Below are 17,392 nucleotides of genomic sequence, written 5' to 3'. Positions count from 1 at the left end.
TAAACCCAGCTTTAGTCACTCAGCTGATTTGTCTCTGCTTGTAAGGAAATACAGACATGGTTCAAACCAGACTGTGTATATTGTTGAACCTTTCGTGAAGTCCATGTAGGAGTTTTTCAAAACTTGTGAGCATGGGCATATGACTAATAGAAATAAATAGGACTCGTTAAATTCAGAAACTTAAAGGCTCAATTCATGATGAATGGACATAAAACTGGTTGCCATATTAAAAGTTTAGTACCTCTGGGAGCATTGTGTGAAGACAAATAGCAAAACATAATAATGTTGTTTTATGAGATGGAGTTTTGACCTTTTCTCTACCCGTGCAGTCTAACAGAACTCTGCCTGCAGCAAATGAATGCACAGACATTGGGAGAATTAAGGACTCACAGATGGTGTCGGAAAGAAGAGGGAGTATTTAAATTATTCTTCACAGTTTTGGAGCTCAGTGAGGCTTCAGCCATTGAGACATGCATTTGGATGAAATCTCACACATTGAGAAACGCGACTAATCTGCATTCTCCGAACGTCTAAAACAGAGCATGGTTGTGTGTTGAATTGTAACTTTGAGGTGCGTGTGTGTACATGTATATATGAATATGTGGGTGCGCCATCCTTTGTGCAGAAACAAGCCTCTCGGGTTACAGAGGAATGCATTTGAAGTCAATCACAATGAAATTCTCTATCTGAACGGCTCGCCTAAGGGCAACCACACTGAACTGGACAAGCAAGAAAGACACCCCCCCCCCCAAACAAAAAATAACCCCCACAAAAGATCTTTGGGTCATACAAATTTGTGCATGCATGCAGATTTCTGTTTGTCTGTTAAACTTCCTCTGCCTCCTTTTGTTTTGACTTCCTGCGTGTAGCATTAGTTAAGAATGCACACACATTTTTTTGTCTGTTTTAGTAGAAAATCCTGCGTTTTAAGTTTTAAAATAAGATGATATGCACACACACACAGAGTAATTTAGAGCAGCTATAGGATCACATTTGAAGTGCATCACCTCATGTCCTGTCAGATCGAGTTTCTACTTGAACCACTGTAAATCTTGCAACATCGCTCAGAGAACATTCCAGGTCAATTTTGGGCACAAGGTTTTGTCTTTCATACTCAGACTTTTATTTCTAACTTTTTGTTAACCTAGCATACTTACAACAGCTACTATTAAGCATTTGTTGATTAAAAAATGACTTCTGAAATGTCCTCAAAAGGAAAAATGTCTTCACAATGTGAGTGGTTTGTCAGGGTCTTGGTTCCCATGTACATAAAAACAGTTATACACACACAAATATATATATATATATATATATATATATATATATATATATATATATATATATATATATATATATATATATATATATATATACACACAAGGGCTGTTTTTCTCTTTAGGTTTCTTTTTCTTTCAATTTAATGCTCTTTCAGTTCTCTTTTCATAGAATTATACATAATTACATTTTCCAAGACCCCAGTTTGTTTTAAACTGACTCCAACTGGCACTGCATCTCTTACAGTGGCTCTGCTGCACGCTTTGCCAGAAACCAGGATCGCATTTGCTCCTCAGATCCATCTGAATACGGCTGTCGTCTTACTGTTTCTTTTTATAACAAATGGGAACAAAAAAATGCAGTGGTGGAGCAAAATTGAGGGCAACACATGGATGATTTTGGCCCTAGGTTATGCGTCGCGGTGGAAGGGAGTTCGTTGAGGTTAGTTAGCTATGTGGTGCAGACTGAAAATGGAGGCGCATATACTTAAAAGTGAAAAAGTGCAGCGCTGGCCCCACAGGACATATCAACTTAAAAAAAAATACATCTGTGCAGATCAGATTGACAGGGCGTTTATGTCTGCATGTAAAAACACACACCATAAACAAACCCTGTGATTACACCCATGCTGAGACACACACAGTGTAATTACACACAGTGACGCACCAGTGCCCACCATGGCGTCATTTCGCACACATAAAATATGGAGCCATGAATGAAGCATGCCCAGACGCAGACTGTGATTATATATTACCATTAAATGTTGGGATAAACATAGATGATGCATTTTTAAACACACAGCAGCTCTGGAGCAATAGCAGGTTCTGGCGGTTGTGGTGTGTTTTGGGGACTCATAAATGGGGCCCCCGGGGGATGAGCTCTGAAGCAAACTGGGGAGGGGGGCGGGGTGTGTTTATTTAAGTGTGTGGTTTTTTGAAGTGATGCTGGATTTAGCGGGCTCGCCTGGAGATAAGAAATTGAGTTTCAGATGAAAGAAAAATGAGGCAGCGACGAGGATACACCAGGAGAGCTGAGTCCATGGATCCTTCGCGGAGGCAACAGATCAGGGGGACGAAGATGTGAGAAGGAGGCGGCGCACGTGGCCAGGATGATGCTGTTTATTTGACATTATATAACACCTTTGCCTGTGTGATAAGTAGTTTCATTCATGTGTGAGACTTGTATGCTCATCTGTGCGCGTCCGGGACATGGGGATTTCTGTGAAAGGCAAAGGTTGCTCATAGCAACAGCCTTCGTCGTAAAACCTCGGACTGCAGCACAGACGCTCTCGCACTACCCTTTTGCGCGGACGTCTTTTTTTGGTTGTTTTTCCGCACTTTACTAGGTCTGACATCAGCAGGCTTGACACATGCGCACACAATCTTGTCTCATGCACACGTTGCACTCCAAAGCGTGAAGCACCAACTCCGTTAGCATTCCAGTTCATGAAGCCCACATCCTCGGTCTTTCCAAGCTCCCAACAACTTCAAGTCAATTTAATTTTGGGGGAGTTGCGGATAGCATTTCAGCTTCGGCTCTCTCTGTGATGTGATGGACTTAGATCCCTGAGTTTCTATATTCCATTATGCTTTTATTGGCTTTTAAAGGTATCAGGTTTCCTGTGTCTGGAGCCAGGGTGGAGCTTCTGCTTGTGTGTGTTCAGCTGATATCACACAGTCAACAGAGAACAGCTCTGCAGGGCCTGAGGATTGGTTTAAGATTGCTGTGGAGATAAGTTTGCTTTGGTCACATTTACAGCAGCAGACAGACTTTTTTCCAACACCTGCAGCAAAACTGAAGCTATTGTTTCTTTTTGCATAGAAACAATGTACCACTGCTTGTCCTCACAGAGTCAATAGAAGTGGTCTTGATTTGGATAAGAAGAATGCAGCAGCAGAGGAAGCATTTTTGCTTCTTCAGGGCTTGCAACTTAAAGTTTCAAAAGTTATCTTAGTTTTATAGACTCATATAATATTTATATACTTTTTTAAGGATGTTAATCATAAAGAAAATGTCAATCACTTAAAAAATACTTTATTCTAGATAGGTGTTGTGTCACAATCTTAGTTTTTTCAGGTCAGAGGTTTTTTGTTAGCATTTTTTCTCAACTAAAACTTTATTTATAAAATATCTTAACATGGCAAATAACATCTCACAGCCGCACCTTTTAAAAGCACAACAATTGAAAAGTACAAACAGTAAAACAGGAGAAAAGCAGAGTCAAAGTCCAATTCCACTGAGCTGAGTGTGTGTATGAGTTGAGTTGTGTATGTGTGTGACTTGGTTGTAAAAAGGGTTTTTAAAAATGATGAGTTTGATAAACATTGAGGGGTAAAGTTTTGGTTTTAGCTCTGAAAGCATTTCAATCATCAAGATTTTAAGATTGAAATGATGCTTTTACATTGGACATTTTAGTAGAAATGACTTTAGATTAAAATGACCATAGAAAATAGGTGCATAAATCACTCTTAATCAACTTTTTAAAGCATTTTACATTGAAAATCACATGTGGAGCAAGAAGGTTGGTCTTGTAAGAACACACTAGTTATGATGAGGCTCTCAGTAATTCTTTTCCCAAACACAGGATGTGTTTTCAATGCAATTTTTTAAAAGATATTAAATCAATTATAGCAGAATTATTTGAGGCTCTTTCCCTCAATGCTGTTCACAATCTGCTTTCAGATGATTGAAAACCTAATCGTTGATGCTCGATTAGCCAGAAAAATTCTTACAAATGCCAAGGGACTGCCAGCAATTGCCTATTTCATTTGAAAATCTCACATTCGAGACTTAAGTACATGTTGTCTCATGTCCCCTTTTAAAACACAAAAATTATAGTTGGCATACGTTTCAGGTTTTATTACTATATCATAAAATGGACAAAAACGTAAAGCAATATAAATTAACAAAAATGGCTAAATTCAAAGCAGTAATTGATGATATAATTGCTTAGTTTTATCACAATATAAGAAATGAATCGCTTAAAAAATAAATGCAGGTTTTTAAAAACACAACTGAATCTGGACAAAAGAAGTGTGTCTTTACTTATGATGAGTGTGTGTGTTTGTGTGTGTGATAGACGTGTGAGTAAAACCTGAGTAATCTCTGAGTGCTAAATATCACAGGGATTTGGGATTGTGGACATGAGAACAGTGCTATGAACTGAAGGGGGAGGGTAGGTGGTTAGTCTCAAAGTAAGGGTGAAGCCGAGGTCATGTGCATCATATTTAACCCCCTTTAAAAGCTATCCCCTGTTTTAGACCCCCCTCCTAGAAGCCACTGTGGAGATTGTAGAAAATATTGCCAAAGGAGTCTCTGTTGGAGTTTAAAAAGGAACTTGCCCCGTAACCCTTGTGCTATCCTAGGCACTTTAACGTTGGGAGTTGGGTCATCTAGACCCACCAGACAGTGCTCTGAACCTTTTTTCTTCATTGATTTGTGATCTTCACTGGTGTCCATGGATTACATGAAATCTTTCCACCTTTATCCACCTTTGTCATGGTAGGAATAACACGTCAATGTAAGGGTGGGGTCATCTAAGATAGCACAAGGGGTTATGCATAGAGACTCTGAGATTTATACATTCAATGTAATTTTGGGTGTTGGGTTCTCAGTGTGCCCTTCAGTGGACTGGCGATCTATCCAGGATGTACCCCAATTCTCGCCCATCACTAGCTGGGAATAGGCCCCAGCAGCCCCGATTAGAAAAATGGCTGGATGGATTGGTTCTTGGTGGCTTTAGGGAAACTTTGGTGATTCTTATTTCAATCACTGGTTCATCCATCACTTTTCATCACGTCAATTTACCTAAATTACCAGCACACCTTTAATCTGGTGCCCAGATGATTTTCATCTCTCCATTAGTTTTCTAACTGGATTTGGGTTTCCAGCTTGTTGACATTTCCTTGCATCAAATTTGATTTAGACTTTGTCTAGATTTGTTTTGTTTAGATTTGTTTTTTAACAGAAAAAAAGTACAAATATGTTTATTTTGAGTAATTTTGCATTTTTTAAATTGTATCTATACAAGAATGTAGTAATTCGGTGTAAACCCAAAGAAGGCTTTAAATTAGTTTTTTTCACATATACAAAACTGATTTAAGAAAAATAAGATGTTTTTCTTTTCTTAAAGTAACATTTTTAATATTTTACTTTAGAGAAATAGCTCAATTCTGTTCTTTCTTTTATCTCTGTATGCTGGAATAAATTTGAAACCCAGACTGCACTTGAAAAAATTGCATCTGCGTGTTTTGGATGTTATATTTAAGATAACATTCACGTAAGAAACCTTGTGAAAAACAAGGGCAATTAAAAGCTAATAATCTTGTACCGTCTGTCATGTTTTACCTCTGCTGATTCTTCTGGCTAAAAACAGACATTAAACATAAGAAAAAACAGCAAACGTCACTTTTTTCCCCTCCAAACTAAAAAAAAAAAAGGTTTCAAGACATTATTAATGTGTAATGGATGAAAAGTCATTTTCGGTAGTTAATTGCAGTCGTGTGCTTTGGTGCTCTGAAGTCTGAGCATCACTTACAGCCGACACACAAGCAGAGCCTGCCTGCACCCCCTCCCCTCCTAAAAGCTTTGATCTTCCTCTGCCAAAATCCCAGCTTTAGATCAACTCATTAACCATGCTCCTCCACAGAGTCACAGACCGGCAGATGTTACCCTGTCCAGCGTTAATGCACCTCCTCTCGGACAGCTGTGAGCCTGTCTATGTAATCTGCCAGAGTGATTTTTTTTTTCTTTCGAATGACAAACGATTCCTCCGTTCATGACCAATACCTCTAATCTGTGTCATCTGCACCTTTCTTGCCTTATCTCTCCAACAGGGGCAGACGCAGTCGCCGTCTGTTGACGATGAAGGCTCATCGGGAGACATTAACGACGACGGCGACGACCTGTACTCGGGCTCGGGCTCTGGCTGTAAGTACCAGCTCCTTTGTGTTTGAGGTTACACACTCACGCACCGGCTCTTTCAAACCTGACAGCTGCTTGGTTTTCAATCTGCTGACCCCGACAACCCCGTGCGCCCCCTCCCTCTTCCTCCCTGTTTTCTGGTTATTGCGGCTTTATCATCAGACGTGCAAACGCTTGGACGCCATATGATGTTGCCAGTTGGCTCGACAGCTGAGTTTGGACACCAGTTTGTCTAACAAAGCAAAACCCTGATCGGTTCTCAAGGATCTCCTTTGGTTTAACCAGATTATAATCCAAACAGATTAGGACACTGACACAAGAGTTGGTTGCAGCCATCTGCAAACCAACGTCCTCTTATCGGTTGTTGGCGTATCCATCTATTACCTACTTAACGGAAGGCACACTTGTGTTATTTGGGCTGATTTTCTTGTCACTGTGACTCTTTGAAGGCTTGCAGGTAAGAAACATTTCTAATCACAGCCCCCCTGTGGCTAAAACAGCAGCCTGGCAAAGTGCTTTGTCTTGAATCCATGAAATGTAGTCGAACATTTGCAGAGAGAGAGCTAATTCTCGTCAGACAGATGTGCACTTCATGTCTGCAGCAGCTGGTTCTCAAGCAAGGCATTATGGCGCCTGATACCTTCAGCACAAGCTGCATTGTTGGAGTCCATTTTTCCGATGTCCTCTGCAGCTCATCTGACAGCCTTCATGTCTTTGTGTTGGCAAATTCAATTTGCTTTTTCTTTCAACCCAAGGAGCGCCTATACAGTAGCAGAATGAACGGTAGCATAATACTGTTATGGGACTGTAAAAAGGGGGAATTAATCATTCAGGCCTTCTCATCTCTCTTTCTTTTGAAAATGCTCTTTGTGGATGAAAATTACGTCCACCTCCGGTCATCTTTAAAGGTCTGCGTTCCCCAAGGCTGAAAGAAAAAGAAAGCAGCGGAACAAGAGTTGATCAGGGGATGGATCAACATTGTTTTACTCCCCCAACCTCTTGTGACAGCAGTCAAACTAAATGTAGCCCCATATTAGCTGTCAGGGAGCAAATTAGTTTTTTTGTTTTTTTTTAATAGGGGGTTATCCCTCTTCTGATAGCCAAGGTGTATTTGTATGAACCCCTTTTGTTTTTTTGTAAGCATTTATTTATTTAATTGTATGTCTTAATATATTTTCTTTTTTACAGAGGCAAGAGAGAGGGGAAAAGTGTGGGGAAAAAGGGGGGGGGGGGGGGGTTTAGAAGTAAAAAACAGAGGAGGAGAAAGCAAATGAGTTTTCTAATTGAGACTTAAATAGCTGTCCAAAAACATAATTTGCAGTTTGACCAAAAAATACATAAACTGTGCCATTTTTTTGTACTAAAACAGGGTTTTCTGCTTATGGAGTAACATAAAATACAATACATTTACATTTTTGCAAAGGTATATTTAAAAATAATCTTAAAAAGCCAACAAATGTATCCTGTATTCTCTTCTGTAGTAAACCAACATTGATGTTTGGGAAGCTTTATTGGCCCATCGGTGAGAAGCTTTAATGAGTTTATTTTCTACATTATGGATAGAAACGGTAATCAGCATGAAAGAATGAACATAGATCTTGGAGAATTATAAAAATAGAAAGCAGAAACAAATCAGTAATACAGTTTCAGAATATAAAAGGTATTCTCTCATCAGTCTTCTGGATCTGTGTATGCGTACATCAGAATTATGTTATGCTTTTCTAAGTTTATCATTTCAGTCCTGGTGCAGAAGAGACTCAATACTCCTAAAAAAAAGGGTTATTGGTCAAAATTTAAAATTTGTATATATAAATGTGTAATATATGTGAAAATCTTTTTATTTCTCCTTTCACATGCATCAGTTTTGACCCCTTTCTGTTTGTCAGTGGGAGATGTTGTTGGTCAAAGTAAACTAAGATAAAAAGAATCTTAACTTCCTTAAGCATCGTTTACTTTTTGGAAAAAGTATCAGAAAAGGGGACACTTTTTAAAAATTATCGGTTCAACTGCCTCTTGATGACATGCCCTACCCATGGAACAACCTTTGGGTTTATTTCTGTAGGTAATAATATCCTGAAACGCAGGGTTTTTACGTTTCAGTCCCATCATCAAGTGCATCAAAATGACAGGATTTAACTCAGCTAACATGCTTTAATAGGTACAGTTATTCACACACAACAATATTAAACTTAAAGCAAAAACTACTATAAACAGATTTAAAGAACATGTCTTAAACATAAATTTACAGGATAGTAAACCACACACATGTTCTCGGTGAAAAAAACAGGGACTCTGCAGGTGACGTGGATACCTGCTGTGTAAAAAACACTAGAAAACTATAAACAAAAGTTTTGCACAAATTCATAAGGCCCTTTCTTGTAGACAAACTTTTTTAACATAATGCCAACAAAGACCTTTAGAATCAGAATCAGAAATACTTCATTGATCCCACATGTGGGAAATCTTTTCATTACCGTAGCAATAAAAAAGAATAGTAGACATAAGAGAAAATAGAATATAAAAAATATGAATACATTTTAAAGACCCACTCTGAAGGAAATTGTGTTTTTTTACATGTACTTTAGGTATTTTATTGATGATGTAGGATATGTAAAAAAATTATATTCAAAATGATATTCTGAGTATTCTTTATTCAAATTGCTGGGAATCAGGTCCAGATGAAAAATGCTGTTTGAAAAAGAGCTTATTTTTAACGTAGAAAATATACTAGGCAGGCCACAAACTCCTTGCACCTTTTAGCAACTGGGGAGAGGAAGAGGGGGCGGGGTTGCTTTTGGCAAATCCAGTCCACAACTCAGAAATGAATTTCTAATGATAATCTGCCGCTATGCAGAAACTATGTCCCACAAAACATGTTTTTTTTTTAAGTTCGGCTAAAAATAGTATAATCATTGTTAAAAGACCACTGGGAAGACTTTTACTATAGACCAAAAAGATGATCAAAAGGGGACTTTAACTGTGATCTCTCTAATCTGTCCTTTTAACCTCACAGAGAGTTTCTTGTCCTTTTCCAGATTTTGAGATCACCGTAAGGCCAACATCAGTGGGTGTGTCCTTCACCACAGAGGAGCCTTTTCTCTTCTCAACCACCCAGGCCACTAGCCCCGCCCCCTCCGCCTCACCTGCGGCAGAGCCCAGCCCCAGCCCAGAGGATGTCACCATCACCCCTCTGCCAACAGAGGTCGATGGAGAGAGCGGAGCCTTCTGGGACAAAGAAAAAGAAAGAGAGATGGCAGAGAGAGAAAGAGAGAGACAAATGGAGAAAGAGCGGCAGAGGCAGATGCAGCGCGAGCGAGAGAGGGAGCAGTTGAGGGAGATGGAGCGTCAGAGGGAGCGAGAGCTGGAAAGAGAGAAGGAGCGAGAGCGAATTAGGGCCGCTGCTCAAACTACAGTTGCACCTCGATATCCTGGGGTCCTCCCTGTGGTGACCAGCAACCCAACAGCTGGTCCGGGGGAGAGCACAGTGCCCTCTGCTGGCTCAGACGACCTGACCTCCTTCACCAATGAAGAAGAGGACTTCAGTCTGCCAACCGAGTCCACCTCGACCTCGTACGATCCCGGTTTTGACATGGAGAGCACCACAGACGAGGACACGCGCACTACAACAGAGGCCACTCCTGAGCCTACGACTGCTGCACCCACCATCAGTGCCTCGGTCCCATTCAGACCCAGAGTTCCTATCACGACAGCCACCAAGGCGGCTCCAACAGAGAGAACCACGCGGCCTCAGCAACCCACAACGACGCAGGTACATGTCACCCACCACCGTGAGAAAAAGCTGATCCATCCAACAAACTTTTTTATCCCCAAAGAAGTTCAGAAAGGTGTGGTACTTTTTCCTCAAACAAGTGAGAGAAAGTAGAGAAGCATTACATCCCACCCACAACTCTGAGGCAAATATCTGAGGAACACTTGATGCTCTGCAGAAACTATGTCCTGGAAAATGACACGTTTTTTTTTTGTCTAAAAACTGCCACAATCATACTTAAAAGACCAATGGGAATACCTTGAAATAGGTCATAAGATTGTCAGAGGGGCGGCTATTAAATCTTTTCCATCCTCAATTTGAATCCCAAAATAAGCTCCTGAACATTTTCTTTCTGTAAAGTTTGTAAAACAAAACTTGTAGAAGTGAATGTTCAGCCACTGTTTGATTACTGCCACTGCTGCATGTGGACTTCCTGGTTGTAGAATTTTAGCTCATTTAGTTGGTTTTCTTAGAATTTCTGTTTAGCTCCAGTTCAGACTGCTACAAACTGACAGTTTTCAGTATATAGGTCTTAAGAGGTGACCTGATATTTAAACTCTTCTTCCTCCACAATGTCAGAAGATCCTGTATTTTCACCAAATATTTAAACTGTGATGATGATATTGGGATTTTTTTTTTAATTTAGCTCCACGGAGAAATTTATATTTTTTAGCTTATCTTTCCCTGAAACTGCTTGATAGTGTTTCCAAAGTTTCTTGTGGTCGATTCGTACACATGAAAAGTCCTCATTGTTGGTGGATGTGGATGACAGGTTTCCCCACCAGACAAATATTTTACATAAACTACAAGACAACAAATTAATGCACTTTGTAAATGTATAAAACCAAGTGGGTGATTTTGTGATGTCTGTTTTATTCGGTGAGGAGTTTGCAGCTTTTAGTCCCAAACCTCGTCTTAATCGTTCACAGACTTATGTGCTTTTTGATTCAGGTGTTTATTTGCAGCAGTGCTCAATTTAATCTTGATGGGTCTACTTTATTTAAATGTTACCATGTTGGGATTTGGCTGCCAAACTTTATGAAGTGAGTGTAGATGTATTTTGGAAAACTCTTCTTCTTAGCATACAGAGGCTCATTGTTCAAAAGATGAAAATGTGGCGTGGAAACGTCTCCTTTGGTTTGGAGGAGTTTCACTGCAGCAGGAACAAATTCATTTAAGTCAACTAAGTTTATTGTTGACGTCACTTTTTCCCTTTTCTCACATAGGAGGGGACCAATGAGGTGGGCGCTGTGGGACCAAGTGGAGACTTTGAGATCCGTGAGGATAACCGTAACAATGTCGGCAGGGAACTTCCAGGAGATCCGGATTTGATCGGCAACACCGTGGATGGAAGCAGCTCGGCTGCGCAGCTGCCACAGAAGAACATTCTGGAGAGGAAAGAGGTTCTAATAGGTAAGGACACGTTCTAATCATTTCCTGGTCTAAGAATTTCTGTGTCTTTTGAAGCTTCTGTCATTCTGTAAAACATCACCGTTTAGACTAGTAGAAGACGTTCCCTGTTGCCTCCCGCGCTCTTTTCCTGCCTTCCTGGGGCTGCTAGAATAAGCTGGCTTCACACAGCTTCCAATTCATCAGCAGAAGTGAATGTGCTGCCTGGCCCTGTTTGACCCGCTGAGAACGAGCAATCCTTCTCTTGGGTTCTCCAATCCCTGCCTTCCTCATCCCATTCACTCTGAGCAAATCCAATTTCTTTTCAAGTGCCCCTTCTTCTCATTCTAAAGAGCTGTTGTAGGGTATGAGCGAGCGGCCAACTTTTCCTGACCTGACTGGCTCTCTGTGTCTTCTTCAGCCGTTCTGATTGGTGGACTGCTGGCGATGGTTTTTGCGGATTTCCTGGTGATCGGTAAAGAGTGGGAGGCAGCAGTTGTTACAGTAGATTTACTGCAAACCATGTCAGTGCCAAGTAGTGCCTTAGGGTCATAGTGCATAGCGCTTGTTTCCACAACCTTTTGTGGTGGTGGAGGAAGCTACTTCCACCATTTAGGGGGCAGCAGAAGTCCTGAAGAGCCCATCTGACTTGTGTGAAGGACAATTGGTAGAGTGGATCTCACTGATTCAGCACGTCTGACCACAGTTTTAAATTACAAACTGATACTGCTGAATGCCGCCTCTGTTTCGGCTGAGCAAAGATGAACAACAGCAGTTTAACAAGGACAAAGGTTTTTTTTTTTTTTTTGTCAATAGTGTTCATTGTGAGACAATTTGCAACTTCTTTGCATCTGCTTAAAAACACATTTTTTAATTAAAGAAATAAATTGAACCCCTTTTTAAGTAATTCAATTTTCGATTCACGATTTCCCAATTTATTTTTAAATCCTTGCACTTGCTGCAGCTGAAGATTTGAATAAAATATTTTTTTTATGATTTAAACTAGAGGTCTTCAGTTGATGCAAAAACTTCAAATAGAAGCAATCCTTGTACGATCAATGACAGTATATGAACACCAAACCTTTTTGGGAAATGCTCCTCTGTCTGACACTGCTTCTGCAAATTCAAGCTAAAACGCTGCCTCAGTTTTGGGACACAGAAAGATAAATTCACGTAAAGTGTTTTTTTCAATCTGACTAGTCAAAAACATGAATTATTTTTAGTAAAAATAAAATATATTCTTAAGGACCAACTCTGATGAAAATTGCGTTTTCATCAGATCCATGTACGTCTTTGTTTTCTAGTACTACTACTGCCGTTTTGCAGAAACTATGTCCTAAAAAAAGACTTATAAGCATATGTCTTTTTAATTAGCTTCTTTTAAATAGCTTTTTTAATTGTTAATATGTCAAGGCATAATGCGAATTAAAAGATCACTGGGAACACGTTTATAATAGATCAAAAGACAATCGGAGTGAGTCTTTACCTTAAAGAATAAATTATTTCTTTAAAAAAATAAACCTCCTGACCTTTTTATTTCGACCTGTCAGCCGCAGTAAAATCAATTTACAGCATTTCTGACACTTATTGACCTTTTATTAATGTCGATGCTAATGTTTTTTTAAGGCAGTTTTAATGCATAAATATGTGTAAGAAGAAGTTATAAACACAAGATTTACTAGGCTGTTTTTTTTCCTGACATCCAAAGATGTTTTTTGAAATAAAAAAATCTGCACAAAATTTTAAAACAAAGTTTTAAAACAATCTGTCAAGTTGCAAAGAAAAAAAAATCACACCACAGTTTTGCAGAATAATCATTCAATAATTATTATAAAAATGTATAAAAGTAGTATTTAACTACTTAGAAATAAATTAAATCATTGAGGTATCATTTTGATGTTTATTTTATATCCTGGGAGTCAAATAATACGTATTTAATATTAAATATATTTTGATCAAATCAAATCTAGATAATTTAAAATGTTTTCCCAATATTTGCAGTGTTTTTTAAGGCACGACATTATGGATTTATGTTAAATGAGCTTTGAGAATTCTCTTTAAGAACACTCATTTATACATTTACTAAATGGAAACGCAGATTGCTTAAAAAATGAATTTATGCAACGAGAGTGAGATCCCCGGCAGCAGCAGGGTGAATGGAGTAAACACACCACACGCAGAGAATGGCATCAAAATCTCCTTTAATCATTCTTGAAAGTAACAGTTTGTTTTTAGCTTTGCTACTGATGCCAATTAACTTTCCGGCGAGGGGGTTTGTAGACATTTCGACAACCAAAATGCTAATCTTTCGCTCGCAACACGACTTCATTAGTGCAGGGAGAGGTGAAGAAATTCCACTGCTGCTGCTCAGGAACACCAGCATGGTTAAAATAGAGCATGTAGCTCTGCAGGCTGCAGTTTAACACAAAACTGTTGTATATTCAGCCTCGTCTGTCGTTGATAGTGAAATTGGCTGTAGATTGGTTGTTTGATTAGCCTGTCGTAGAGTAAAAGAGTGACCCTCAAGACATTTTTGGAGTTTTCTTCTATGTGGATTTCAGTATTAGCATTTCTGATGGTCTTTTTCTGTCTTGCTCCAGCGGTGATCGTAGGAGGCGTGGTGGGTGCTTTGTTCGCCGCCTTCCTGGTGATGCTTCTGGTCTACAGGATGAAGAAGAAAGACGAGGGCAGTTACACCCTGGAGGAACCCAAGCAGGCCACCGTCACCTACCAGAAACCAGACAAGCAGGAGGAGTTTTACGCGTAACACTCGAACACCAGGGAGGCGCATCGCACACCGGGGGAGAAACAAGCAGAAGAAGAGAGGAAGATACTCTATGCGCTCCCCTCCTCCTCTTCCTCCTCCTCCTTTTCCTTCTCTTCTTCTTTGTTGTCCCCCCTCCTCCCCATCTGCTAGCCTCTCTTCATCCCTTGTCTCCAAAACACTTGGGAGCGCCTTCCTCTTTGGGGACCTTCTTTTCAATGAAAATGAGGAAAAAAGCGAGAAAGAGGGGCAAAACAGAAAATCCAAATATATTCAGCAAAAATAACACATACACACAAGATGTTTTTAAAGTAAGTGTTGTTAATATTCTGGAGATTCTCTTGTTCTGTATGTAATGATTATTTTGTAAGAAAAAGCATTTTTCTCCTATCCTGTGTTATCCAAAACGACAAAAATGTCCCTCTTCGGTTTCTACTGAGCAACCACAACAAGAGAAGAAAGGATGGGGTGGGGCAGAGCAAGATGGAGGAAAAAAACAAATCAATGGATGGCTCAACTTTGCCCCTTGTCCCCAGGAAAAAAAAAAAGGAAAAAAATCTTGCAGAGCATCTGGTTGGCCGTGCAGAGCCCACAGGTCAAAGGTGAGAGGAAAGGTCGTTTTTGTGCCTTCCGTACCTCTGGTGCTCAAAAAGACACATACACGCAGCCACATAAACACGAGCTTGCACGCGCACACTGGTATCTGCTTGACGGTGGCTCTGACTTCTCGCTCTGCTCGGCCAACCAGACAACGGTGCTCAGCCTTCGCCGTGTTTCACAGTGTGGAGGAGCCATTGTGGAAACTCCGGCCGGATTGACCGGCGGCTCCTTTAAGCTGTACAAAGACTAGTTATGGATAGTAATAATAATCAATAATATATCATCGTTTCTGGGCTGGATGGTGAATAATAATAATGAAACAGTAATAATAAACGGGAGGATATGTATTTAGCAGTTTAAAAAAAAAGTTTATGTGTAAATATCAGCGTATTCTTTCCGGCATCACTAACCTGCATGACCATGAAGAGTTTTTATCCGTCACCCCACTTAAGCTGAGCTGCGCTCTCGTCGCACGGACGCACACACTCCTTCACACACAGCTGCAGACAGGAAACACCGCACAAACTTTGGGTCATATCATCTGAACACATATCAAAGCGGACGTTGTCCTTCAGATGCTGAGCAGTCGTGATCGACGCCAAAACGCGGTTCTGTTGGGTTGCTATCAGCCAGTTGTTTGGTGGTTTTAGAGCTTGATCTGTTTGTGTAAAAGCACAAATAAATGTACAGCCATCATGTCATCTGTTTCCATCCCACCTTGCATCTCAGACTGTCTGTTTTGCATGCTTTTTTTTTTTTTTACATTGACCGTTGGTCGGCTCTGTATGAGGCGAAGGAGGCCTCTGGCAGGCTGCAGGAAGTTGATCCCACGTCCACAAACGATATCAAACTCATTTGTTGTTTAAGTTTGGAGAGTAAATCATGACCTTCCCCTTCTGTGGGACCACTTTTGAGGGGGGGAAGTGAGAGGCGAAAGGAGGCATTTATCGAAGAGATTGTAACAATAACCACACCAGTGCGACTGGCAGAGTAGCTTCTCCTATACTGTAGGAAAAAAAATGCATGGGAGTCAAAACTATAGTCGTCTGGGTGTGTTTGTGTGGCTGGCTGCCTGTGTGTGCTTTTTGTCTGCATCAAACAAAACAGGGGTGCAGTGAAGTTGAAGTGTCTTGTGGTCGAGAGTGTGTTTACCTTCTCCAGCAATTCTCACGCTCTTCCACAGACGGGTAACATACCGTCAAGGCTCCTGTGTGTTTGATCTCCCCGTGTCATCCAAGTGAGAATGTGTCTGCGCCTCATCTGAACCTACCACCTGTTTGTGTGTCTGTGTGTGTGCGCGCGCTACCTTGGAATTTCACAGCAGACTCTTGTGTACACTTCACTAGTCTGTCCAAGTGTGTGTGCACATTTTCTTTTTTTGTCTTTTCACTGCTGAATGTGGGACAGTCTGTCCCTCACAGTGGCTATCACACACACTGACTGTGTCTTTTCACTGTCTCTCTGGCTTGTCTACCTGTCTGTCTGGGTCACGACAGACGGATGGACGCACGAGACGCCGTCGTCTCAAGGGCAGGAATGATCTTAACACGTATTATCTTTTCTAAAGTGACTGTCAAAAACAAAGTTGTGCGTTTGTACCCATTTAAGCCTGCGTAGCCAAATAAAACAAGCGTGTGTGAGAAAGAGGGTAAATTTGTAGGTGTATGTATGCAAGCCTGTATGTATGTGTGCGTGAATCTGTGTGTGTGAAGCCAAGTGAAGGCTACACTTCTCTATGTTTGCTGTTCCCATTCCTGTTTTTATACATTTGCATTTTTTTAAGGCTGAGTTTCTGTCATTGGCTGAGTGGGCGAGAGGAGGCGGATCCTCCATGCCACCGCCCTGTCACTAATCTGCCACTCTGTTCCAAATAAAAAACCTGATTGGGTTACAAACTTGTCATCTCTCTTGTGTGTGTTTTTCTTTTTAAGCTGATAGAGCACAAAAGATGCCCATTGTGTGCAATGACAAAGATGCTTGACAGTTGCACCACACCTGGTAAGCCCAGGACTAAGTTTCAGTCACCTGTCAATTAAAAGGCCATTTAAGAGCAATTCTAATTTAAATATAACATATTTAGGCATGTATTAAAATTCAACGCCACTACAGTTGTGGATGGGGACTTGACCAGTGGATGTAACGACCTGCAAGTGGATGCATTAGAATGCAGTGGAGCAGGGAGCTTGTTGTCTGCCATTGTAGCTTCTATGTCACAGCTACAGGTTTTTTCCTACTGCATTTTTGTGTCTGCTCCTGATTCACTACAATTTGAAAAAAAAAAATACTCAGAAATGCAATTTTTAGGAATATTTTTCTTTATATATGTCGTCCATCATCAGAAAAATGCCACAAGAACATGTTGAAAACACCAAAAACACAATTTTCATCGAAAATAGACTTTAAAATTGCGCTCACCATTGATAATGAATTGAATTGAATTGAATAATGAATTCATTCAACAGATTATGGACCCTTTTTTATTTTACTTCTACTTAACTTATCATGAAAAATAATAAATGCTTAATCAATTAGTAAAAATGGTTTAATTGATTGATTTCTAATGATTTTATTTCACTTGCTCCAAAAACTGAAAAATTGATTCATGATTTTTCCTTATGTACCATAATTTGGCACATATTTTAACTTTTGATACTTGAGCAATTTTTGCTATA

The 17,392-nt window shown here is 40.1% G+C and overlaps 1 protein-coding gene across 1 annotated transcript in view; it reads left to right on the top strand.

The window, feature by feature from the left end:
- The window catches only part of sdc3 (syndecan 3), a 43,056-nt gene extending 26,434 nt beyond the window's left edge, over positions 1-16,622 (top strand). The window contains exons 2-5 of the mRNA XM_004074185.4: positions 6,111-6,204; positions 9,234-9,967; positions 11,194-11,380; positions 13,957-16,622. Coding sequence (XP_004074233.1) covers positions 6,111-6,204; positions 9,234-9,967; positions 11,194-11,380; positions 13,957-14,123 — 1,182 coding nt within the window. The 3' untranslated portion in view covers positions 14,124-16,622. The remainder of the gene's footprint in view (positions 1-6,110; positions 6,205-9,233; positions 9,968-11,193; positions 11,381-13,956) is intronic.
- The last annotated feature ends 770 nt before the right edge of the window (positions 16,623-17,392 follow it).

The sequence above is a fragment of the Oryzias latipes genome, chromosome 11, assembly GCF_002234675.1.
Source record: "Oryzias latipes chromosome 11, ASM223467v1".
In the NCBI taxonomy this organism is placed as follows: domain Eukaryota; kingdom Metazoa; phylum Chordata; class Actinopteri; order Beloniformes; family Adrianichthyidae; genus Oryzias; species Oryzias latipes.
This window is presented reverse-complemented; position numbering and strand designations above follow the sequence as displayed.